Source organism: Protopterus annectens, chromosome 13.part0 (genome assembly GCF_019279795.1).
Source record: "Protopterus annectens isolate FY-2018-M chromosome 13.part0, PAN1.0, whole genome shotgun sequence".
Taxonomy (NCBI): Eukaryota; Metazoa; Chordata; order Ceratodontiformes; family Protopteridae; genus Protopterus; species Protopterus annectens.
Genome location: NC_056747.1, coordinates 784,570,757 through 784,598,037, shown reverse-complemented (window position 1 = coordinate 784,598,037; position 27,281 = coordinate 784,570,757). Strand labels below are relative to the sequence as shown.

Sequence of the window (27,281 nt, the reverse complement as noted above, 5' to 3'; positions counted from 1 at the left end):
AATTCCTAAATAAACCATAATTGCTAAAATACATAAATATGTAATGTATAATTATTAAATATATAAAATACTTAAACCAAAATGAAAAATACATAAACCAAAATAAATATGAACAATAAACCATACATATTGGAATGATATATAGTCAACAAACAATATCACAATATTGTGGTTTTAAGATGGTATGGAAATCATAATAAATGCAAAACAATACAAGCTACTCATAATGTACATATCCACAAAAGTATGCACATTTAAAGATAGAACCAAAATCAGTAACCTTTTATATTGTTTAGCCATAAAATAGGTTTTATACTGATGTATTCATTAAGTCCAGGGAACGGGTGAGCGTTGAGATATATTTGCATCCTTAATTCTAAAATATCCAAGTTAAATTTTGTAACTTTACCCTGTGCGTCAAAAGCCAAATGTGATACACCAAAAAACTTAAAGGAATGATCTACATATTGATTTATGTGTCTAGCTAAGGCGTTAGTTATTTTATGATTCTTGATATCCAATAAATGTTCCTTAACTCTGTCTCTTAGATGCCTACTCGTCTTGCCAACATAAAAACTTTCACATTGTTGGCAGACGGCGATGTATACAATATTAGTGGTGTAACAGTTAATATGTTGACTTATATTTATGTTTTGATTGTTGACTGTCACCACTCTATCTACATTCATCATGTGTCTACATGTTGAACACCTGCCACACTTAAAATTACCCTTGGGTTTATTGGAAAAATTCTTAGGTTTGACGTTCAGGTTCTCAAAAAGTTCCTTAAATGATATATCTTTCCTGTACACATGTGTTACACGCCCTTTGAAAATTTCCCCTATTGTTTTGTCTGTACTAATAAAATTCCAATTTTTGTTCACTATATTTTTAATTTTAATTGCTATGTCATTATAAGTGGTGATGTATAAAGGAATATTATTGCAAACAAATTTCCTAATATCTACATAGTCACTAACTGCACTATCAATAGGTATCGCTTCACTGGAATGCAATAGAGCTTTGTAAAATCCTGTATGTCTTTTGTCTAATACCTCCTTGGCGATGTTATTACAAAGATCCTTTGGGTAACCTCTATTCAAAAATAATGTAATAATAAAATTAACTTCCCGTTCAAAGTCCACCTCCTCACTAACCATTCTAGCTGCCCTCACCATCTGACCCTTTACCACTGTCTTCTTTTGATGGTGAGGGTGCCAACTGTCGTAGTGTAAATATGAGTTTGAGAAGGTGGACTTCCTATGTATATTGGAAACCAACTTATTTCTGCTTCTGTCATAAGTCAAGCTAATATCTAAATAACTGATACTGTCTTGACTAGTGACATATGTAAAATTTAGGAACCATACACTACTATTGATATATTCCAAAAAACTTTTTAATATAGCTTGGTCCCCTCTCCAAATAATAAATAGGTCGTCCAAAAACCGACCATAGAACTGGACATATTTAAAATATTCTGAGTTGAATACGTAGTTGGTTTCCCAAAATGTCAAGACAAAGTTTGCAAAATTGGGGGCACAAGCTGCCCCCATGGCTACTCCACTAATCTGTTTATAATGTGCCCCCTCAAAGAATATAAAGTTATTTTTCAAAACAACTTCCATTAACTTGACTATAACATTCACTTTGTTTTGATCGTATAATTTTGTGTAGTATAATTGTTCTTCCAACCACTCAAGCCCTCTGTCGTGCGGTATGACAGTAAAAAGATTACACACATCCAAGGTGATGAATGTGTTCCCTTCGTTAAATTCTATTGATCTAATTTTGCCTAAAAAGTCCCATGAATCCTTCAATATGTGTGAGAAAAACTTTATGCCTGGTTTTAGATGATAATCCAGGAATTGGCTAATAAAGTGTGTTTTACTACGCTTTTCGTCCACTATAGGTCTAAATTGCAAGTTGTCAAGGCCTTTATGTATTTTGGGTATTCCAAAAATCCCACTGGTGACTGGGTATTCATTCTTTAAGAACTGCCACTCATGCTCATCTAGCTCCCCTTGAAATAGCATGTCAAATAGTGTGTTATCTATTCTACTGTACGCTATGTTAATCTCGTTCCTACTTGTTTCTCTATAGGTGTTACCCAACAATAAGGCGTTCATGTATGAAACGTAATCGTAGTGGTCCACTATGACTATCCCACTTCCCTTATCGGGTTTCATAATTCTGATGTTTTTAGCTTTTAATATTCTATTCAAATTGAATTCTTCCTGGGTGGTCAAGTTCTTATTAATACTACTAGCCCTGTTATATTCGGTAAAAGCGTTCCTGATGTCATTTTCGGTTACTTTCTCAAAAATAGCAACACCCTCATACATAGGTGGATTGTAGGTACTAGGCTTTACCAATTTGCTACCGTTGTTGTTGATACCCCACGAATTACCTTGGTATAAAATTTTCAAGTTCAACTTTCGAGTAAACAATTTCAGGTCTAAAATTGTGTTAACCAAATTGCCCCTCCTGCATGGTACGAAACTAAAACCTTTCGAAAATAAATCCACACATTCTTCATCAAAGGGTTGGCTTGTGTAGTTATATAATTTAAAATCCCCTTTATTATTGGTCACAATTTTAGGTTTACAAAACAAACTACGTCCCCCCTCATTGTCCAGTTGAATTCTATGGTCTTGTAAACCTACGTGATTGTCAGGCACCGTAGTAAAAACTTGGTCGGTTGGACTCAAAACATGGTCATTGCTTAACATATTTTCATCAACTGTCAACAAATGCCCTTCTATATTGTACACTGATACATCAAGCAATGAATTATTACCATCGTCACAAGTTATACCCAGTGAATTGCCAAAAGTACAAATTACAAAGTTATCATTGTCTTCACCATGCAATGCATTGATCTCATTTCACTTGCCGTGATTGCCCACATGAGCCACATACACAATAGTTGCTTCCGGTGTTAACCTGTTGAAAGTAGTTAGTGTCTAAATCAACAAAGTCATGTATATCTGAAACCTGTATGTCAAAAGACGTTCGTTGCTCGTCACTGGCGACTGGAGTTGAGTCGCAAACTGTATTGCATGAGCCCGTACTATGTGCGGAAGTCAAAAAATTATTACAGTTGTCCAGGCTGCCTTGTATATTGTTGACTACATTCAGGGCACCAACGGGAACATCTTCCCCTAACCCCATGATGTTAAAGGGAATGTCCAATATAGTCCCTATCACATCTGTAAAAGATTCGACATGCCCACACGTGCAGGAATCGTTCGTATTCCCCAGTTGTGTAATATCAAGGTCAATACTTAACTGGTAATTAGAGAACTTACCAAATACCTCTTCCCGAGGGACGCCAACGGCTACTTGCGCCCACGTTTTTGCTGCTGTTGTTGTGGCTGTGGAAAATAGACCCTCTTGTTTGGATCAAAATCCCTCCTCGGTCGTGTCCCTAGGTATTCACCTTCCTCTTCTACTTCATGTAGATGCTGCCCTCTTATCCGCTTGGATCTTCTGGGACCTTCACCTTCCACCGAACCTTCTTGCCGATCGCTGTAAACTTCCGAATGTGGGGGGGAAGTGATGTCATCCAATTCGTCCATACGGTTTGTGCTGACTTCCGATCTGCCGTTGTTGTGGCCACAGTGTACTGGTTTAGATTTGGGATATACCAGTCCCGATGCATACACTTTCTTATCCCTCTGGATCTTTTTTTGTTTTTTGTCATGACATTACAGCTGTGTTCCACTTCCTTGATTACATTAATGTAATTAGTATAATATTGATCAAAGAGTAGATCTTGACTAATAAGGTTATTAAGATCATCCAGCTCTACTAAAAGTAATTCGATTTTTTTGTCATTATAGGCAATCATGATTTCCATTATTTCTAGCCCCGTTTTGTTAAATAACTCGTGCAAGTCTTTAAGCATATCGGGATCGTGTTCACTTCCGTTGGGATATCTCCACAATCTAAGTCCTTTAGGTACAAGCCCTAATTCAATATTCTTGCGTAAGTAACCGTTCTCCATCTGTGTTCTCTTTAGTTTGAACATTTTAACCTCAAAAGTTCGTAGCCAATCTCTCATATTTCCCTCCAACCTGTGAGCAATAATCTTAGGGGCAGGAAGATTAGAGTTGAATACTGGCCTCCAAAATGACATCCTGCACCTCCTTGGAGAGGAGGGCCTTCTGTGATGAGGAATCTTCCATGCGGCTAGATTGAGTGTTTTTAGCTGACTGAAGAGTTTTGAAGCTGTGTCGAGTCAGAAGAAGAGGCATTAGAGGCAGGGTCCATGGTGGGGAATGCATCAGGCTCCTCAGGAGTGGGTACCAGTGTTGCCTTGGCCAGTCCGGAGCAATGAGGATCATCTTTGGTCTGTCTGCTCTGGTCTTCAATAGAACTTTGGGCAGCAGAGGAAGAGGTGGGAAGGCATAAACTGTCATTGATGTCCAGCTGAAAGAGAGAGCGTCCACTCTCCAGGCCTTTGTATGGAAGATCCTTGAGCAGAATTTTGTCAATTGATTTTTGTGGGAGGCAAATAGATCTATGTCTGGCCTTCCCCATTCTTGGATTATTTCTGTAAAAACTTTTGGATGCAACTTCCATTCGTCTGGATCTGTCATTCCTGCTTAGGTTGTCTGCCAGCGTGTTTTCCTTGCCTGGCAAGTACTGTGTACTGTGTGTGTAGTTTCATTTGTAAGTCCATGGCCATGTTCCAAAGTGACATGGCCAGTCTGCATAGGGGGTAAGAATGTGTTCCTCCTTGCTTGTTTATGTACCATATAACTGTGGTGCTGTCCGTTCTTATCAATAGTTGACCTGGTTGTAGAAAGTTCTTGAAAGCTATAATAGCATTTATTACTGCTAGCATTTCTTTTTGATTGATGTGAAGGTGCTTTTCTTTTTGGGACCATTTGCCCTGAATGCACCGATCTGTCATGTGCGCCCCCCCAGGCGTAGTCCGAGGAGTCTGTTGTGATGACTTGATTTGCTTGAGGCTTGCTGAAAGGAAGACCTGTGTTTGTTTGACATGCTTGAGCCCACCACAGAAATTCTTTTTGCAGACATGGAATTAGTGGTATTATTGTTTCCAAACTGTGGCTGTGTTGAGACCATATGTTTTTCAGGTACCATTGTAGTTTCCTCATATGCAGCTTTGCACATGGGATTAGTAAGATGAAAGATGCCATGAATCCCAAAGCCTGCAGGATTTTCCTTGAAGTAAGCCTGGTGCAATTTGCTAGTGTTCTGAAGTATTGAATTAGTTGCCCCTGCTTCTCTGGCGTGAGGTAGGCCATCTGGGTGTTTGTGTCCAGGTTGGCACCCAGGAAAATTATCTTCCGAGCGGGTATTAGCCTTGATTTATTTTGTTGACTGTGTATCCCAGAGAGTTCAATAACATTATTACATAAGCCAGATGTTTCAGAAGAATGTGTTTGCTGTCCGCTTGGATCAGGCAGTTGTCCAAATAGGGATATATTTGTATCCCTTGAAGTCTGCAGTAGGCAATTACTGATGCCAGGCATTTCGTGAATACTCTGGGCGCAGTAGATGAGCCAAAGGGCAATGCAGAGAATTGATAAGGAGTTGAACCTGCAAGAAATCCGAGGTATCTTCTGCAATTTTGTCTGACTGGGACATGCAGGTATGCCTCCTTGAGGTCCAATGTTACCAGCCAAGACTCCTTGCCCAGCATGGGAAGAAGCTGCTGTAGAGTGAGCATCTTGAATTTTGAATGCAGTAGAAATGTGTTTAGGATGGATAGATCCAAAATAGGTCTCCAATCTTTTCCCTTCCCTGGCACCAGAAATAGCCTGGAATAAAACACCCTTGACCTTGTTCGTGCATAGGTACCTCTAGAATAGCTTTCATGTTTATGAGATCTGTAATTTGCCTTTGTGCCTCTGCCCTTTGATTGTGCGGCAGGTTTGGCATGCCTCTCATTTTTGGAAGGGTGTGAAAATGGAATTTGTAGCCTCTGTTTATAATGTCCAGGATCCATTTGTCCTTTGTGACAATATGCCATTTTTTTGAAAATAATGCCAGCTTTCCTCCCAAGGGGGCTGCCATTTGGGACCTGGTTGGCATGCAAAGGGGAAAGTCATTGGGTTTGCTTTCTGATAGATTGCGAGTTGTCCTCACCACCTCTGTGTAGGAGCTTGCCATTGTCTGCCTCTCTCTACGATCCTTGGGATTGTCCTCTGCCCCTCGGGCGCCTGTTATCTGCCTCTTTGGGGTCTGTCTGTGGCAGGAAAGGACCAGTTTTTGGAAGGCCAATTTCTACTAAAACGTGGGGGTTGAACCTGAAGAAATTTTCACAGTTTGCATTGATTTAGCCTTTTCCTCCATTTTCCTTAATACCTCCTCAGCATTAGCACCAAATAGTACATCCTTTTGAAAAGGGGCGTCTAGTAATTTAGCTTTGACATGATCAGGCAAGGCTTGTTCCTTGAGCCAGGCATGCCTACGTATGACTGATCCTGTAACAGCAGCTCTGCATGAGGCCTCTAGAGCATCAAAACCACATTGTAAGGTATGCTTATCCACTTCTGCACTATGCATCAAATCCTGCAACTCCTTCAAGTCTGGTTGTTCAGGTTGTGACATTTTACTTTTCAATTGTGATAACAAAAACTGTTGGTATTTTAGCATATGAAACTGACAGTTTAAGGCCCTCATGGATAAGGTAGCCGAGGTATATACATTTTTCCTCCACCTTTCTAAGGATCTGGAATCTCTCTCGGAAGGCAATGGATTTTTAGCAACGGAGGCCTTAACTCCCTTGGGGCCCTGTGAGATGGTTTCTGGGTCAGCAGCATGGAACTTAGAGTGCATGGTTGCTTTAGACTTAGTGAAAGCCTTGATAGAGAAAGAAGAGGAAGGTCTCAAGACACCTTGAGTGGAGGTAGACCTGTCCACATTCTGAGTTTCAAAGCCAACAGTGGCTTCGGTATCTGTAGTCGGGGTGTGGGCCGAGGAGCCTGCGACCTTGGGTACAGGAGACACCGCCAAAGACAGGTCGTCAGTAGGCAGGGGCTGCGTAGGCGCCTCACCGAGAACCGGACCACGTGTAGCCGGCTTCGGCGTGGTGTCGGTAGAGGCCGCGGACCTTGCGTGTCGGTCCTGGTCTTTCCTTTTTTAGACAAAACCGGAGTCGGAGTATCCGACGACATAGTATAGTTAAATGCTTTTCCAAAATAATGCTGGGCGAACTCCGCCCGACGCTTAATAGTGCGTTTGTTGAATGTAGCACAAAAGCGGCAGGCCGAGACCTCATGGCCTGGGCCTAAACAAGGTATGCAGAGGGAATGGAAATCCTTATGCAGTATTTGCTTCCCACAAGAAATACAATTATTAACTTTGTCTGACATCGGTCTGAGGCAAGAAAAGGTTCCCCAACAGGGTACTTAGCTTTTAAGAAGACTTCGGTTTCCAAATTTTCGTAATCTCAGGACCTGGCCGACCGGGCACTGGGGGGAAAAAATTTTTCCCTTTTTTTAAAATTTTTTTCCCATTTTTTAAAACCCCCAACAAAAAAAAAAAAAAGGGGAAAATTTTTTTTAAAATTTTGGGGTTTTTTGGGGGGGGGGAAAAAGCCCCAAAAAACCCCGGTTGGGGGGAAAAAAAACCCCCCAAAGGGGTTTCCCCCCTTTTTTGGGGGGAAAATTCCCGGGGGGGGTTTTTTGGGGGGTTTTCCTTTAAAAAAAAAAATTTTGGGTTTTTTTTTTTCCCCAAAAAGGGGGGTTTTTAACCCCCCCCCAAACCAAACCCTGGGGGGGTTTTTTGGGGGCCCCCCGGGGGGGGGCCCCCCCCCCCGGGGGGGGCCCGGGGGCAGGTTTTTTTTCCCCTTCCGGGGGGGGCCCCGGGGTTTTGGGGGTTTAAAAAACCGGGTTTAAAAGGGAAAAGGGGGGGGTTTTTTTAGGGGGGGTTGGGGGGGGGGGGCCCCCCGGGGGGCCCCCAAAGGGGGCCCTGGGGGGGCCCCCCAAAAACCCGGTTTCCCCCCCCCCTTTTTTGGGGGGGTTGGGGGGGGGGGGGGGGCCCCAAAAAAAAATTTTTTTTTTTTAAAAAACCCCAACCCCCCCAAATTTTTTTTTTAAAAACCCCCCGGGCCCGGGGGTTTTTTTTAAAAAAAAAAATTTTTTCCTTATTTGTTTTTTAAAAAAAAAAAAAAAGGGGGGGGGGAAAAAATTTGGGGAAAAGGGTTTTTTAAAATTTTTTAAAGGGAGGGGGGGGGGGCCTCCTTTCCCCCGGGGGAAAAAAAAAAAGGGGGGTTTTTAAAGGGGGGGGGAAAGGAAGGGGGGGGCCAAAAGGGGTTTCCCCCCGGGGGGGAAAAACCCCTTTTTGCCCGGGGGGGGTTTAAAACCCAAAAAAAGGGAAAAAAAATTTTTAAAAAATTTTCCCCAAAAAGGGGGGGAAAAAGGGCCCCCCAATTTTTAAAATTTTCCCCGGGGCCCGGAAAAAAAAAGGGGTTTTAAAAAGGTTTGAAAAAAAAAGGGGAAAAAACCCCCCCTAAATTTTTTTTGGGGGGACCCGGGTTTAAAAGGGCCCTTTTGGGAAATTTTTTTGGGCCTTTTTAAAAAAAAAACCCATTTTTTTTTTTTTTTCCCCCCCAAAACAAAAAAAAATTTTTTTAAAAAAAAAATTTTTTTAAAAAAAAAATTTAAATTTAAAAATTTTTTTTAAAAAAAAATTTTTAAAAAAAATTAAAATTTTTTTTAAAATTTTTTTTTAAAATTTTAAAAATTTTTTTTTAAAAAAAAAATTTTTTTAAAAAATTTTTTTTCCCCCCCCCCAAAAAAAAAAATTTTTTTTAAATTAAAAACCCCCCAAATTTAATTTTTTAAAAAATTAAAATTAAAAAGTTTTTTTTTCCCAAAAAAAAAAATTTTCCCAAAAAAATTTAAAATGTTTTTTGCGGGGGGGGGGAAAAAATTTTTTTAATTTTTCCCCAAAAAATTATTAAAAAAAGGGGTTTTTAAAAAACCCCCCCTTTTAATTTTTTTTTTTTTTAAAAAGGGGTTTTGGGGGGGTTTTTTGGGGTTTTAAGGGAGGGGTTTTTTTTGGGTTTTTAAAAGGGGGGGCCAAAATTTTTTTTTTTAAAAGGGAGGGGGGGAAAATTTTCCATTAAGGTTTTTTTTTTTTCGGTTTTTTTTATTTTTTTTCCCCGGGGGGTTGGGGGGGGGTTTTAAATTTTTGGCCCGGGGTGCCTTTTTTGGGGTTTTTTTTTTTAAAAATTTTCTTTTTTTTTTTTTTAAAAAAAATTTAAATTTAAATAATTTTTTTTTAAAAAATTTTTAAAATTAAAAAAAATTTTTTTTTTTTGAAAAAAAAAAAAAATTTTTTTTTTGGGAAAAAAAATTAAAATTGTAAAAAAAAATTTTTTTTTTTTAAAAAAATTTCCTTTTTTCCCCCCCCTTTTTTTAAAAAAATTTAAAAAGGGGCCCAAAAAAAACCCCCCCCCAAAAAAAAAAAAATTTTAAAAAAAAAAAAAAAAAATTAAAAAAAATTTTAAAAAAAAAAACCTTTTAAAAGTAAAAAATTTTTTTTAAAAAAAAATTTAATTTTTTAAAAAAAAAATTTTTTTTGGGGGGGTTTTTTTTAATTTTTTTTTTCCCCCTTTTCAAATTTTTTTTTTTTTTTTTAAAAAGGGGTTTTTTAAAAAATTTTTTAAAAAAGGGGGCCCCTTTGGTAAAAATTTTTAGGGGTTTAATTTTTTTAAAGGGCCCTTTTTTTTATAAAAAAGGGTGGGTTGGGAATAAAAAATTTTGTTTTTTTTTTTAAAAAAAAAAAAAAAAAAAAAAAAAGGGGGGGGGGGAAAAAAAAAAAGAAAACTTTTTTAAAAAAAACCCCCTAATGGGTTTGGGAGGGAAATTGGGGGGGGGGGGGGTTTTTTTAAAAAATTTAAAAAAAAAAATTTTTGGGGTTTTAAAAAAAATTTTTTTGGGGGGGTTTTAAAAAAACCCAATTTTTAAAAATTTTCCAAAGGGGGGTTTTTTTTTTCCCCAAAAAAAAAAAGGGAAAATTTAAAAAAAAAAAAAATTTTTTTTTTTCCAAAAAATTTTTTTAAAAATTAAAAAAATAAAAAAGGGGGGGTTTTGGGGGTTTTTTTTGGGGGGTTTTTTTTTTTTTTAAAAAGGGGGGAAAAAAAAGGGAATTCCCTTTTTGGGGGGGTTTTTCTTTTTTGGCTTTTTTTTGGGGGGGAAAATTTAAATTTTTTTTCCCCAAAATGGGGGGGCTTAAAAAAAAAATTTAAATTTTCCCCCCAAAATTTTTTTGGGGTTTTTTAAATTTTTAAAATTTAATAAAAAATTAAAAAAAAAAAAAGGTGGGGTTTTTTTGGAAAAAAAATTTTAAAAAAATTTTTTTCCCCTTTTTTTTTAAAAAGGGGGGAAATTGGGGGGGGGGGGGGTTTTTTTTTTTTTTTTCCCAATTTTTTTTTTAATTTTTTTTTTTTTTTTGGGGCGGGGGGTTTTTTTTTTTTTTTTTTCCCCCCGGGAATTAAGGGGTTAGGTTTTTTTAAAAAAACCCATTTAACCGGGAAAAAAATTTAAAAAATTTTTTTTTTTTTCCCCCCCCAAAAAAACCCCTTTTTGGAAAAAAAAGGGCTTTTTTGGGGTTGGGGGGGTTTGTTTTTTCCCAAAAGGGGCCCCTTTTAAAAGGGTTTTTTTTTTTTTCCCCCAAAAAATTTTAAAATTTTTTAAAAAAAGGGGGGGGGAAACGGAAAACCAATTTTTTTGGGGGGAAAGGGGGGGGAAAAAATTGGAAAAGGGGGGGGGTTTTTTTCCCCCAAATTTTTTTTTTCCCCCCCTTTTTTTTAAAAATTTTTTTTCCCTTTTTGGGGGTTTTTAAGGGGGGTTTGGTTTTCCCTTTTTTTTTTTGGGTTTTTTTTTAAGGGGGGGGTTTTTTTTTTTTGGGGGATGGGATTTTTTTTTTTAAAAAAAGGGGGGGGGTTTTTTTTTCCCCCCAAAAAATTTTTTTTTTTGGGGGGAAAAAAAAGGGGGGCCCTTTTTTTAAAATTTTTTAAAAGGAAGTGGTGGAAATGCGTATGCTGTCAGGTTTTCCAACTGAAAGATAGGAGTCCACCTTCCAAGCAAGTGGGTGGTACGTCCTTGTGCAGAATTTCTTTAGCTGGTGACTGAATGGGGATGCAAACAAGTCTATTTGTGGTAATCCCCATTCCCTTGTAATGGCTTTGAAGATGTCCGGATGAAGCATCCATTAAGTGGGCATCTGTGGTTGTTCTGCTTAATATGTCTGCTAGAATGTTTTCTTTTCCCGGTACAAAAATTGGTTGTAACTGAATGTTGTAGCTCAGGGCCACATCCCATAGGTCCAGTGCCAGCCGGCATAGAGGATATGAATGGGTGCCTCCCTGTTTGTTGATGTACCACATAACTGTGGTGTTGTCTGTCCTTATCAACTGACCTTCTTGGAGAAATGGTCTGAATGACTGGATTGCCAATTTTACTGCCAGCATTTCCTTTAGATTTATGTGTAGGCACAGCTGGTCTTGAGTCCATAAGCCTTGTATGCACTTGCCCTGCATGTGTGCCCCCCAACCGAGGTCTGAGGCATCTGTCGTGATGGTTTGGCTTGGTTGGCTGTTGCAGAAGGGCAATCCTGTGTTTGATTGACAGGCCTGAGCCCACCTCAGGTTTCAGGCATGGGATTATTGGGATTTTGGTTTCTAGGCTGTGCTTGTGTTGGGACCACAAATTCCTTAGGTACCACTGTAGCTTTCTCATATGCATTCTGGCATGAGGGACCAGAATTATGCAGGATGCCATGAAGCCTAGAGCTTGCAGTACTTTTCTTGCAGTTAGGTGGTTCTGCTTTGTTTATGCCAAGAAGTAGAGAGGTAGTTGCTCTTTCTTTTCTGCAGTTAGGAATGCCATTTGTTTTGATGTGTCCAGCTCTGCACCCAGAAAGGTTATTCTTTGGGATGGAATCAGCCTTGACTTTTTTATATTGACTGTATATCCCAAGGCTTGCAGCAGGTAAATGACTCTTTGTAAGTCTTCTGCTAGCTTGCTTTTGTTGTCCGCTTGTATCAGGCAGTCGTCCAGGTAGGGATAAATTTGGATTCCCTGAAGTCTGCAATGAGCAATTATTGATGCCAGGCATTTTGTGAACACTCTGGGCGCAGTAGATAAGCCAAAGGGCAATGCTGAAAATTGATAATGCTCTGATCCTGCAAGAAATCTGAGGTATCTTCTGCAAATTGGTCTTATGGGGACGTGCAGGTATGCCTCCTTGAGATCTAGAGTTACCAGTCAAGACTCCTTGCCCAGCATGGGAAGAAGCTGCTGTAGGGTCAGCATTTTGAATTTTGGAACAATAAGGAATGTGTTTAAAGCGGACAGGACTAGAATGGGTCTCCATTTGTTTTCTTTTCTTGGTACCAGGAAGAGTCTGGAGTAAAATCCCTTTCCTTGCTCCATAGATGGTACCTTTTCCACAGCTCTCATTCTTAATAGCTGAGATATTTGTTTTAGAGCTTCTGTCCTTTGAGTAGGTGGTAGGTTTGGCATTCCTCTCTTCCCTGGTAGAGTATGGAAATGGAACCTGTAACCTTGGTCTATAGTTTGCAAAATCCATTTTTCCCTTGTGATGCAATGCCAGTTTTTTGAGAATAAGGTTAGTTTTCCGCCTAAGGGTGCTTCTAGTTGTTCCCTGGTAGGCGGTGCCACTGTCAAGTCACTGTGATTGAGTTGTTGTAGTGGTGGTGGCTGTGTCCGTGCCTTGCTGGTTGTTACCTTGCCATTGGCGTCCCCTGTAGGCACCCCTGGATTGGTTTCTGCCTCTTGAACGCCTATTCCTGCCTCTCTGAGCCTTAGAGGAGTCCGGAAAGGACCAATTCTTGGAGGGCCAGTTCCTGCTAAACCTCGGAGGTTGAACCTGTAAGAAATCTTTCACCGTTTGTACAGATTTCGCCTTCTCTTCCATCTTTTTTAGCACCTGCTGAGCAGGGGAACCAAATAAATTGACCTTGTCCATGGGTGCATCCAAATGCTTTGATTTGACATGGTCTGGTAATGCCTGTTCTTTCAACCATGCATGTCTCCTGATAACTGTGCCAGTCATGGCTGATCTAAAGGAAGCCTCCAGTGCATCATAGCCACATTTTAAAGAATGGTTACTAACCTGCTGTATGTTATGTACCATTTCCTGAACATATTTTTTATCTAAAGATTCTTCAGAGGAAAGCTTTTAGTTAACTGGTCAAGCATAAACTCTTGATATTGAATCATATGAAATTGGCAGTTCAAAGCCCTAGCTGACAAGGTAGCAGAAGTGTAAACTTTTTACCCCATCTCTCTAAGGACCTGGATTCCCTTTCAGAGGGAGGGGTTTTAGTAGAAGTAGCAGCTACAGCTTTAGGGCCCTGGGCGATGGTCTCTGGATCTGCAAAAGGAGCCTTGTATAAATGGTGATGAGTGTCCGGGACCCTGTAGAACCTATCGGGCTTAGCAGGAGCCGGAGGTAATGAATCAGGAGCAGTGCAAGCATCATTAAATGCATCATCTACAACAGAAAGAACTGGAGGTATAGCTAAAGGCCTATGTTGTGGCAAATGTAGAAAGGTTCTAAGCCTTTTCTGGAGTCTGAGAAATCTTGGCCCTGCCACTGAAATTGTTCCCTCATAGCATGCAAGGTTTCCCCAAAGGAAAATTCCTCAGGTGGAGAGGCTGAAGGAATGGACTCTTCAGCATCAGAGTCTTCGTAAGGAGAATAAGAAGCCTCAGGAAGGTCTGTATGTTCTGATTCATCAGAGGAACCATCAGTGGATACTGGTTCAGGGGGCTCTGCTCTGGGTCTCTTTTCTGGAGGTGGGAGAGAGGACCTGTCTGGATGAGGCTGGGATCCACGAATTAAAGAAATTAAATCCTCAGCCAAAGATAGCATATGAGAGCTAGTGCTGGGCCTGTGTGAGGGGGGTTTGGCAGGCACAGATTGTGAAGCTTTGGCTGCTTTAGCCCTGGCAAAGGCCTTAATAGACATGGCTGCAGGAGGCCTAGCAACTCCACGTGCAGGGGTTGAAATATCCAGGGGATTGTGTCTGATAATTCCTGAGAAACCGCAACAGAAGGCTGGATATCCAGAAGCAGATTCTACCAGGTTAGAAGAGGCCTCGGTAGAAGGCATGGATTCGGCTGGAGAAAGAACCGCTTGCTCGGTTTCGGCGGTTTGCTTAATCGCGGTTTCGGCAGAGACCGCGGACCGCGAGTGTCAGTCCTTTTCTTTTCGTTTTTTGGAGATTTGCGTTGTCGGAGGATCAGACGGCATAATGTAGGCAAAATCAGAGCCGAAAATTTGTTCAGCAAACTCCGACCGACGTCTAAGCGTCCGTCGATTAAAAGAAGCGCAGGTTAGACAAGCTGCTACGTCGTGGTCTGGGCCTAAGCAATGTATACAGTAGGAGTGGAAATCTTTATGAAGTATTTGTTTCCCACAAGATAAACAGTTATTCACTTTCTCTGACATCGGCTGAGGCAAGAAAGAGTCCCCAACGGGGTACTTAGCTTTTTAGAAGTCTTCGAAGTAGTATTCGGTAGTAGTAATCTCTGGATCTGACCGACCGGCACTTGCGAACAGCTTCTGCTTGGCCGCGGCAAGAAAGACTAAGGAAAATGGCGTCTGCTGATGCCTTTATACCCGAATAACTGCAGCTATGACGTCGGGTGAAGTGCGACACCAGACCCAGACTTTGGAATCCGGCCGACCGAAGGGCTGCCTGACGACAGGACAACCCATTTGTAAGGACTGCAGATGCATCCTTGAAGGACATCAGTACATTACTTTGGTCACCTGCTGTGAGCTGTCAATCACATGCAGATAATGGGTCAAATTACCCTCAACTCTGACAGCTAGGGAAGGTAGGTGTGAAGTGGGAGGGGAGATGCCTTGAAGAACTGGATTTCAGCCTTCACAAAAGAAAGCAAGTTAGCATTTCTAAGAAACAAAAGCAATAAAATGCACTTTTCAGTTCTGTTCTTAGCATTTGCACTGCTCGTGCTTGAAGTAGTAATTGAAAAAGGATAACATTTTAACCAAAAGTAGGGGACTTTACAGCAGTGAATGCCTGTTAAGTCAATGAAGTGACAGCAGCTTAAGGGAAAAGATGGCAGATCTGATGCAATTTTTTGGAGACAAACAATGCATTCTGGGATACTTAGAGACAGAGTAAACAGTCTGAATTATTTCAAAATGCCAGCCCCCATGTGGTCAGTCAGAAATTGCATATAAAAATATCTAAAAAGCTCTAAATAGTCCCAGAGTGCTGTTAAAATGTAGGAAACACCAAACCATGATGAAATAAATATGTTTGAGTCTGAGAGTGCGGTTGCCCTTTAAAGGTGCACAATCAAAAGAGTTGTACTGGAGAGAATGTGCCAAGCATGCCTTCTAAGTACAGACACAGTGACAGCAGCCCTGCAAGATGCCTCTAGTGAATCAAAACCACATTGCAAAGTATGCTTTTCAACCTGTTCAGCAGAATGCATTAAATCCTATTTTCAGCACGGTCAGGAATCATTTTCTGTTTAAGTAATCCAATGATATGCTGCTACTTTTAACGCATGAAACTGGCAGTTTAAGGCCCTAATGGCCAAAAGCTGCGGAAGTGTCTATCTAGCGTCCTGGAGTCTCTATTAGAAGGGGTAGGATTTTTGGCAGTAGTAGCCTTGATGCCTTTGGATCCCTGTGAAATGGTCTCAGGATCCGCAGTAGGAATTTTAAAAAGGAACTTGAGAGTCAGGAACCCTGTAATATCCATCAGGTTTTCTGGGAGCAGGAGGTAGAGGGGGGCCAAGCTAGATTCAGAAAAGGCATCAACAATGTCTAGTACAGGAGGGATAGCTAAAGGCCTGTGCTAGGGCAGGAGTAAGAAATCCCTAAGCCTCTCTTTAGAATCAGAGCAATCCTGGCTTTCCCAGCAAAAATGCTCCCCAAGATTATGCAGAGTTTCACCAAAAGAGAAATCCTCTCTGTGTGTGTGTGTGGGGTGGTGGTGGTGGTGGTGGGGGGGGGGGGGAGCAGAGGGAATAGAGTCCTCTGCATCAGAATCCTCATAGGTAGATAAGGGTAAATCCTGGTCATCAGGGGAAACAAATTTCAGAATCCAGGTCAGAAGTATAAGCAAATTCAGTCCTAGGTCTCAGAGGGGGAAAGTTGGCTTCCCCTGATTAAAGTAAGAACATCTTCAGACATTCTTACCTGTTTTTTTTAGGTATAGAGACCTGACCATGCAGTCTGGGCATCGGTTTTCTGGGCATAGTTAGAGTTTTAGGCCTTGAAGTTGGCGTCTGTTTAATATGCAAGTCAGTAGGCCTGAATACACCCCCAGAAGCCGGTGCCCAGCTCCGGATTCATCCAAGATAGACGCACCCGCAGGTTCCATAGTTGAAGCATCTCGCGAAATACCGCACTCTGAATGGGTCTCAGTAGAGGGCTGCAAATCTGAAGTAGTGGGTATCAGGGGCTGCAAAAGCACCAGAGTACCGGCAAACTGGCGACTGGCTTAGAAGCATTGTCAGCAGCTTTGGACCTAGGCAGCCTGTCTCTATCTTTGCATTTTTTCAGAATGTTGGTAATCGGATGGCTTACCAAAGACATATCTGGATAATTGAACAGAATGCCAAAATATTTAGAAGCGTAAATATACAGACTAATAGTTGCTTAAATAAGGCACAAAACCGACAGCGAGGTACGTCGTGGTCAGGGCCTAGGCAAGGAATACAGTATGAATGAAAATCTTTGCGAGGTATTTGCTTTCCACAAGAAATACAACTACTGACTTTTAATGACATTGGTTTAGAATAAGAAAAAAAGTTTCCCCAACGGGGTACTTAGCTTTAGTTGAGGACTTCGGTTCTGAAACTCGAAAACAAATATTTCAGGAGTCTGCTGACCAGCACTTGCTAACTGCTTCTGCTTTGGCACTGCACGCCAAGAGAGACTAGGATAATGGTGTCAGTTGCATGCTTTATACCCCTGGACTACCTGACGTCATGGAAGATGAGACATGAACTGACGCAGGACACAAGGCTTTGATAAATCAGACCGACTGAGGGCTACTGCAAGCAGATAACCCAAATGTGATGACTGCAACAGTAAAACACAAAGAACATTTGGCAAATTAAACTGGTTAATGTTGCATCAGAATCCACCTTCAATAAAAAGGATGGGTTAGTCCGAACAGACACTGTCTTTATGAAAGATCAAATAAGAGGGCTTGATAGACAGAAACCCTCTTGGCAGAGGTAATAGCCACAAAAAAAAAAAAAAAGTCTTCCAAGATAAGAATTATAAAACAGTGGCAGCTGCTTCAAACAGAGAAACCAAAACCTGTAAACCAGAGTTAGACCCCAAGGAGGCGTGGGGTCCTTAGAGCCAAAGGAAGGAAGGTACCCTTCAAAAAGGCCTTGCACAGCTTGGACAAAGAGAAAGGAAGCAGAATTCTCAACCACATGGAAATTAGAAATCTCCAACTGAGCTTTAATAGAAAAAATAGCCCCATTATTAAAACTATGGGCTAGAAAATCCAAACTGGCAGGGACTGGAGCTGTAAACTTATCCAGATCACACAGAAGCCCAGATCAAAAAAACATTTCCACTTGGTAGAATAGGATCTTCCTGGTGGAAGCCTGAGCAACAGTCTAGATATTTTTGACAGGAAGAGACAGCCTGGGGGTCCTGGTACATCAGGTAAACTGCAGCAGCCAACCAGTGAGCTTCGGGCGGAATAAATCCAGGTGAGGAACCCCTGATGGGTGCATGATGAGATCCAGAACCAGATCCAGAGCCCAGGGAGGACACACTAGATGAAGCCTTAGAGTGGGGAACCAAACTTGACAAGGCCAGAATGGGGCAATGAGGATGTCCGAGCTCTTATCGTTGTGCTTTCTGAAAAAACCTGGGGATCAGAGGAAGATTAGCATAAAGTAAACTGGAGGACAAAGCATGGACTAGTGTTTCTAGGCGACTCCCCCAGTGGAGGCTGGGGTGGTGGGGAGATCAGAGTGAAGTACTCTCTGCACTTCCCGTTAGGAGAGATGGAGATTGCAGCAAAGATGGCCCCCCACTTTTGGAAGATCATGTCCTGCTACTGACAGATTCACAGAAAACTTGTAAAGCATCAGAATAGATCTGCTTACTAAGCTTGTTCTCTAGAATGTTGGACTTCTCCAGAACATGCTTTGCCATCAGAAAAAATAGTTGATTGCCCCTTCACACAGTCTCTTGACCTCATGGTAAAGGGGATAAGATCTGGTTCCCCTCATTTGGTGATGTACAAGACTACTGACATGTCCGCCTGGACAGCAATCATCCTGGTAGGAAGAAAAGAGTGGAGACCTTGCAATGCCAAAAGCACCACCCTCATCTCCAGGACATAGACATGCAGATTGGTCTCCAGGGAGGCCCATGTGCCTTGGACCATCTATGGTGGGGGTGGGTGGGGTGGGCTAGATGACTATTTTAGAGCAGCCAGACAATTTCTATGGCTGCCTCATCCCATTGACTGGGTAGAACATCCAAGGAGGTGTTCTTGGACAGGAATGAAAAGGGAGTAACCTTTGGATACGATTCGAAGCACCTAACAATTGTTCATGATGGATTGTTGGGTGCAGAGCCCAACTACCGCCAGAGAAGAGCAGTCCGGCAGTCTGTCAGGGTTGTTGAAATAGTCTTTCCAAGAATGAATATTGAGACCCCTGGTTCACAAGGACTCCCGAGGGTGGCATTTCCCCCCTCTGCCACTGGGGTAAGTCGGATCCGGAGCTTCCCAAGAACCCCCCCCCCCCCGAGACTTCCAAAACCACATCTTCTTGACCCCATGCAGATTCCTCAAAAAAGGATCTTTGTAGAGAAACTGATCCAGACAGCAGACAAGGTCTTCCCATCTTTCTCACTCTGGGTAAGAGTATCATGGACAGTTTTACCAAAGCTGAACTGTCAAAGGCAGCGTTCGTGAATGGCACCTCGAAAGTTTTCGAAAAAGTACAAAACTGAAGCCAGGTATACCCGCCTAATGGCAACGCCTGTCCCGGCAGTCCTAGAAGCACCCTCAGTCGCATGACAAAACAGCCTCACTGATGTGGTAGAAATGACAGTGAGCATGACCATACAGGAGAAAACCTTTGCTGCTGACATGGACCCCAGGGCAGACTACCTCCTTAACCAGGTCCTTCTGCAGTCTAACATAGGCCAAACAGTTCAGTGCACGCAGAGCAAAGGTGGCGGAAGCATACACCCTCCTTCGAAAATGGTCCATTGCCCTACACTCCCTGTCTGAAGGATGAACCAAGGAGCTCTCTTGGGCCAGCTGCAACTACCATGGCATCAACTGGGGAACCCTTTGACCAATGAAGCCTGTCCGATGGAGCACTGAGAATCTTGTCCGGTTCCTTCCATACCATACAAGCCTATTGTCAGTGAGAGACCGGTGGGGAGTCTGCCTCTTTTTATTGTGTGTGTGTGTGTGTGTGTGTGTGTGTGTGTGTGTGTGGGGGGGGTGACTCCAGGGAGGACTAGAGCTTCGGGGGATTCCTGAAGAGGAACCTCATGGGGCAGTCTAGCAGCAGGCTGTCCCTGAGGGGACACAGGACAGAAGCCTCCATTCCAGAAACCAAAGCCAGAATGGAAATCAGAAGATGAAAGTGTAAAGGCTCTCGAAGAAGCCAAGACGACCCTTGCTACCACCTCAAACGACTAAAGCAAATGGACCCCAGAAGGCAGTACAGCTGGAGCCAAAAAACATTGTGTTAGAGCCTGCCAGGCTGCTGCCGAAGCCCCGAGGGGAAGGCAACAAGTCTTGCAGTCGATGCCAGCCCCTTGGAGCAGACACAGAAGCTACAGCTCCGAGAGCCAGTCCACTCCATTGACATCGGAGTTGAACCACTCAAGGTAACGGCCAGCGTCAAGGTACAAAGTACCATCTGTGCCAAATATCAACACACTGAAACCTAAGATCCAAGACTCTTAAGCCAAACGGACTGGAGAAGGTGGTATCTGGAGGAAAGCAGACTGTGCTCACTGCTCCGGAGGGGGACAGAGCAGGCAAGCCTCCCAGCTGAATCTCCGAAGGGGGACAGAGCAGGCAAGCCTCCCAGCTGAATCTGGGCCCGAAGAAACTTCATCGTTCTGTCCACCTTTGTTTCAGACAGGCTCCTAGTGGACCGGACCAAGGAAGCGGACAACCCCAGCCAGGAATGACACTGAGGGGAGGCTAAGGCAGAAGACTTAGCCCAAGAACTCTCCAGCACTGGGGAGAAGTGAGGGGACAAGAGCAGAGGAGAACCCCGGGCTAGCTCAGGCCTAAACTTAGCTTTCAGTTCAGCCAAGGAAGACTGCTCAGATCTTCCTCGGCCGATCCCACTCCCTGCTTCTGACCCTCTCTCCATCCCCAGGCTTCTTGGTGGGAGTTTGAGTCCCAGAAGCTGGGATGGCAGAAGAGGCCTTAATACATTATTTATTTATTTTTTGGTGCCTTTTATTGTTTTTACTGCTAGCTGTTTTCCAATTCCTGGTTTGCTGTTTGTTTTGCTTCTGTAATTGGTATGGCTTCAGACAGTTCAAACGAAGGTACGGGAGCTGTTACCCTGATGGAATTTCCGTAGCTCTGTGACTTTAACCTCCCTAGTGCAAAAGCTAGCTACAAAAACGAGTTGAGTCTATCCAGACTACTTCTAGTACCCGGGACTACATGAATACACCAGAGATATTCAATGGAGAACCTAATGGCTCTTTCCCACAACCAGGGCAAGGTGGATTACAGGGTGAAGGAAAATCCAACGACCATTCAAGTTCCATAGCCTTTTCGTTAGATTCTTGGTTACAGAGGAACGTACCATCTGGTGTTGCAGCTACGGGTAATGACACTTTTTTATAAATTACTAGAGGATTTCAAATATAAATTAACCAGTTTCCGTAAACTGCAACAAGAAAATAAATATTTTAAAGAATGTTTAAAGCTCCAACAAGTGCCCAAAGGGCTCCGGTTATGGAAATTCCCAACCGATTAGTGCAACCTTCATTGTTACACCAATTTCTCCTTGCCATGTTTGACAGACATGGCTGTGAATTAATGGAGTTACTGATCAAAACATAACTGTATAACAATTGATAAATTATATGTGGAAATCAAAGAACTTTATGGGAAAATCAACAGCTATGCTTAGTTTAGTTGTTATAAAAGTCAATATGACTCGACTGTCAAGGACAAACATATTGTGTAACTCTTATTTTGAGTAGGAAAAAATAAAAAACTAGGCCGAGATAAAGCAGCTTACGCACAAGGCAAAGCTTATCCCTTGTCTCCGTGGGGGCAAGTGAATAATACACCTAACAATAGGCCTCAACAGCAAACTGATGACATGGGCGAAGATTCTGATGGTGAAGAGGTCCCTTTACACCAACCGGAGGTCGGAGAGATTGCGGAACCTAAGACAGCAGAATCAGGGGCCATATCCACAAACCAACCTCTGGAAACGGAACCAACAGAGGAGCAACAACTGGAACAGATATTAGAGGCGACTGTTAATACTGGCTGTAGTATTATAGAAAATACTATGCATGATTTTAGAATATATAACTACAGCCCAGTACCTATGAATGAAAAATGTACAAAATTTGTTTAGTAAGGGATATACCTTTGTTCCTAGTAAGCCAGTTGATTTAGTTAAGTCAATCTTAGACCTTACAATGTATGTTAGAAACTTACTTGAAAGTTCTGTTTAATGAAAATTCAGCCTGTGATAATGAGACAACAGATGTGAATTTAAGAATTCAAAGTGCTTTTAATCCAGAATTACATCCTTTATTAAAGATGTTTGAAACTGTTCGTGAACTAGATTTCAGATATAATTTTTCAGTTTAATGGTGGAGAATGTCTGATGAAGACAGATTTATTTGAACATCTGAAATCATTTGATGACCTTAGATTTATGGGTTCTGACAAAGGTGGTGGCATGGTGATCATGCAACATGATTATGTCCAAATAATGTTCCAAATGTTATATAGTGGTACTTATGATGAAATATCTATCAATGAAGTGAATCTTGGATATAAGAATTGATAGGAAATTGGCAGACATGTTAAGTCAAGATCAGATAACTATACATGAATACAATTATTGTTAATAAATGGCCGAGGGTACCGGTGAACTTTGGAGTACCCAAAATACATAAAAACCTAATCAATCCCCATCTAAGACCCATTGTTGACTCAGAAAAATCTGAAACTAGTTATATAGCAAAATTCTTGGACAAAACTAAAACCTGAAATGAGTAAAATTCCTAACCTCTGTTGTGATTCCTGGCATTTTTTTGACTAAATGTAATGAATTGTATCCATTTTCTGATCGTGGGGGATACAACTAAATAAATCCTGCACAAAGAAGGTACAAAGTGGTTTGGTACATACCTCCATGAAGTAATGGGCCTGAATCAAGACAAAAATCGATGTATTTTGTCAGTTAGACTTGGTATTGGGCTTCAATTATATATACTTTGAAGGACACTATTTTAGACAGATAGAAGGTGTAGCCATGGGGTCAGCTCGTGGCCCCTTGCTCACCAATATTGTTATGGCATGGTGGAAGAGGGAATACTTATACCAGAGTCCATACTATACATACAATAGTATGCAAGATACCTGTATGATTTGTTTATTGCATGGAATGGGCCAATAGTAAAAATAGATGAATTTAACCAATACATTAATCACCCATGTTGTAAGTGCAGATAAGGTGGCCTATTTGGATGTGTTGATTTCAAAAAATGGAGAAGGTTTAAAATCTAACATCTTCAGAAAACCAACATTTTCGAACACATTTACATTATTCTAGCAACCATCCTGCTCATGTTAAATGTGGAGTAGTCAAGAGCCAGATGGCCAGAGCTGCCCGTATGGTTTCAGACTACGATGACTTCATTGCTGAGTGTACCTTTATGTCCAATATGTTTTACAACAGAGGATACCCAAGAAGAATGGTCAATCAGATTCGTAATGAGGTTATAAATCAAGTGTGAAGAAGCTGTATATACTCCATTGTTGAATCAATCTAGGCAGAGGGCAACATTGGATATGGAATGTGAAGATATTATACAAGACACCAATAATAGCACTACTAGTGGTAATTTGGTTTGGTCACAAGATAGAAAGAGAAATATTTTGCCCTTTTGTTACCACTTTCCAGGATAATGGTGAAATCATGATGGATATTTTTACAAAGAATTGGAACATTATCACTATGGAAGAAGGTTTATCCAACAAGTTTGGGATTAGTCCCAACATTGTATATGGGAGAGGTCCAAATTTCAAAAATATTTTAGAGGGGCAATCAGTTGGTAAAAATAAAGATAGAATGTTTCCTTGTGGTGTGTGTGTATCAGTGTGGATATGTATTTTGTGGGTCTAGCTTAAAAATATGTAATAAGCATATTTCAATCCAGGGCAGATACAGTTGTTATACAGAAGGGGTAGTGTATACTGCCTGTTGCAAAAAATGTCCATTTTATGTTGGCAAGACAGAGCGCAAGCTATCCCAAAGAATTTATGAGCATATGTATGACATTTCCCACAATTAGGATACAAATGCACTATACCACACAATTTTAAATTTTCTGTTGTCTATCAGGTTGAAAAAGATCCCTGAGGGGGACCATGGAAATTATTAGAAAATTAAACCCAGTGGCAAACTATCTGAACTCTAGAAGCCCACAGGATTAAATCAAATCATTTCCATTAATAGTCTTTTAAAAATGAAGGCATATGACAGATGGCATTTATCTGTTTAGATATTCAAACAGTGAAGCAAATGTTATATTTTCTTAAAAATTTCAAACTGTTGATTAGTAATTTTTATTGGTTGCATCTGTGATGTCATATTTACTATATATCAAGTAGTAATTTACATGGAGGTTTATCTGAAGTTTGGTCACTGTACTAAAAGAAAGCACTAATAAATTGTTCATTTATTTATTTTTGGTGCCTTTTGTTTTTACTGCTAGCAGTTTTCTAATTTCTAGGACCAAGGAATCTGCCAACCCCAGCCAGGAATGACGAGGAGGGGATGCTAAGGCAGGAGACTTGGCTCAAGAACTCTCCAGCACTGGGGAGAAGTGAGGGGACGAGAGCAGAGGAGAACTCCTGGCTAGCTCAGGCCTAAACTAAGCTGGCAGTCCAGCCGAGGAAGACTGCTCAGAAGAACTTCCTCGGCCGATCCCACTCCCTGCTTCTGACCCTCTATCCATCCCCAGGCTTCTTGGTGGGAGTTTGAGTCCTAGAAGCTGGGATGGCAGAAGAGGCCTCGGGCAGGTGGAGCACTAGGCTCTTCAAAATAAGCTTATTCCTCCTGTCAAGTGCGCGGGGGTTGAAGCTTGCACAAATTGAGCAGGAGGAATCAAAATTGGGAACCCCTAAACACACCATGCACAGAGTGGGAGCATCAGATGGAGGAATCTTAAACCCACATTCCATACACTTCTTGAACTCCAGCTTTGGAGTCTCTGCCTCAGGGACAAGAAAAAGTTTCAGGCACGTGTACACACAAAAATGGAAAGAAAAGAGAGTGGGGAAACTTTACCAACCAAAATGCCCAACACAGAGATAGGAAAGGCAGAAGAGAGGGTACGTAGAAGCAGGAAGAGGAAGATAAGACCCAGGGAAAAACTTACAAACTACTGAAAACACCTTGGAGGAGCTTGGACCAACTGCAACCCATGCTATTCAAAATGAGTGGCAGAGATCGGGGGAGAGTGGGGCATTTTGGGTAGGGGAGGAGCTTGGATTTCGGATCTGATGCTGGAGTATACTGCTGAGCCAGATCAGTGTCCCACAGGTTGAAGATAAAATGAAAACTTCAAATTACTGCTTTTGTCTTCAACTTCCTGTACCACAAGGAGATTTTTGTGCGACTATCCCTGTCCTGATAAGCTATCATGCAGTTTACATGCCAAAAAGAAAAAGTAGGGGCTCCCTACTAAAAATAAGAGATTCATTAGATGGAAAAGGGCTAGGTGAATTATAGGAAAGCACACGAGTGAAGTCAAAATGTGACAAGATGCATAATGTACCTTATTCTCAGCATTTTAAGTCTGAATTTGAATTTTTGGAGGATACAAACTTACGGCAGCGAATAATTTATACTCTCGCATTAAAAACAAAATCACACCCAACACAAATCACAATCAATGAAAAGTGGTAGACTATGGTGGAAAATGCATGCAAAAACAAAATGTTTACAAAACTTTGCTTGCTTTCAGTTAGATTTATTCTGATATTACCTTTAACAGCAGCACTGCTTGCTTTTTTAGATGGCCCACGTTTTTTAGGTGCCGGCTTCTCACCTACAGTGGAAGCTGCTTTTTCAGTGACTATTGAAGTGACCGAAACAAGATCTTGTGATGCTGGTGCTGATGTATTGTCAGTTGCTACAATAAATTAAAAAGCAGACCAGTTAAAAAAAAATAAAGTTTAATACACATTTCTGTTATATTACCCATTTGAGAGTGTAAACATTCTCCTCTTTAGCACATACTGAGCAACATGCCAGACGTTTGGGGCTGCTGGCATCTTTATAAAAAAAACTTGTCTACAAGGGCATCAACAAGATGCTTCAATACAAAGATCAGCAGTCCACAACATCGGTTGAATTTTAAAGTATAGTTATGGAAACTTACCATAACAGAAAATGTTTGAATGACTACTGCTGCAGTAGCCTTATTATACGAGTTTATATCCCAAGGACAAAAAAAGTTAGTCATCTTTCAAAGTTTCTGGTCACCCTCCATACACCCAAACGGTCGTGCACCTTGAACTGACTAAAAGATAAGCTGGGGCACGAAGCCCTTAAGAGCTTTCCAACGCAGAGAAAGGCTGAGCCCTGAAAGGACAATGCTAGAACAAAAACAGTCCACACCCTGCCATAAAAAAAGCAGGCTGAAATAATATTAACTGTAAACCAATGAAAGAAGTCTACTTGTTAATTACCCATACTTGTGCTGAACAGGTGCTAGTCTCTCTTTTCTGGGCAAAGTATTTTGTATTCATCCAAATACCATCTTCAATTCAGTCTGTAAAATTCTGGAGTGCTAAAATAACGGTGCTGATGCAGTTTCTGCATGTACATTCTGATACCAGCTGAAACAGTCTTCCTCCTGAATAGTACGAATATTTAACCTGACAACTGTACTCAGACTAGAGTGGCTGTTCTGCAATCCAAAAGCAAACTTCCTTTAATCTTCTCTGTATGTCAGTCTGAACTGACTGGCGTTACTATCTGAAATACATTCTCATACCAAAAACCCTGTAATATTTTACATGCCTCTTTAACCTTGGTTTCACAAGCCTCATCTTACATGTGCCTTATTTATCATTCCATTGCATGTACATCTTTTCCTTGTGAAAGGAACATTCTGCATTTCTGCACATCTCATGCTTTATCTTTCCTTTATAACTAATTGCAGTTACCTGAAACTAAACAAGAGTGACTATTTTTAGGCCTATTTTACCTTAATGTACTACAGTGAATTCAGTAATACCCTCAAACACACAAAAAGGGGAGTGTGGGGTGGGGTGGGGAGGGGCAGAGTTGATAATGTGGCAGTGATCATTCAAACATCTTCTGTTATGCTAAGTTTACTTTACACACTGGAAATAGATTGTTTTGACAATGCCCCTTCTGACTTTCATAAGCAATGAACACAATCTGAAAATTGGAAGGACTTAAATCTGTCATGACAGTACCAGAGGTCTGTGGACATCCTAAGTATGGAGCATCCTTTCTTCCTCATTTTTAGGAAAAGGAAAAAAAATGGCGAGATGAATAGGTTCATAGCTGTGTACTAGGCTAATGGCACTGGAGCCTTTACAAGCGTAGCCTTAGGATTAGCCTGGCATAGTGCCACCCAACCTTAGTTCACAGTGCCTCTGTCTAGTAGAGCCACTGGTGTTATCCCTGGGGTGAATTTTCTGTTTTCCATCCACTCAAAATTTCTCTTGAGGGTCAGCGAGGAGCTCTGCTTAACATGCACGGGAAGTCTGTTCCATAGCATGAACTGTCTCTGGGTTATGAACCTGTCTCTCCAACATGTTCTGTTAATTGTGGTTAACGAGGTTGACGTCTCTGGAGCGTGTTGTGCGGAGGGATTGGGATTTCTTTAGATGTAGCATTTCTAACCGAGCTGGGTCAGACATGGCTTTGTAAGTCAAGCAGAGATCACCTCTAAGTAACTTAGTATGAATAGTTTGCGTAAACTGACACCACTTTAGGGATAAAAGGATTTGTTCGCAAAGA

At 41.3% G+C, this 27,281-nt stretch overlaps 1 protein-coding gene across 2 annotated transcripts in view; it reads right to left on the bottom strand.

Moving 5' to 3' along the window:
- The window catches only part of LOC122787663 (DNA topoisomerase 2-alpha-like), a 1,447,528-nt gene that overhangs the window by 77,101 nt on the left and 1,343,146 nt on the right, over window positions 1–27,281 (bottom strand). For both annotated transcript variants that reach the window (XM_044054499.1, XM_044054498.1), the window contains exon 33: window positions 25,270–25,416. In XM_044054499.1, coding sequence (XP_043910434.1) covers window positions 25,270–25,416 — 147 coding nt within the window. The remainder of the gene's footprint in view (window positions 1–25,269; window positions 25,417–27,281) is intronic.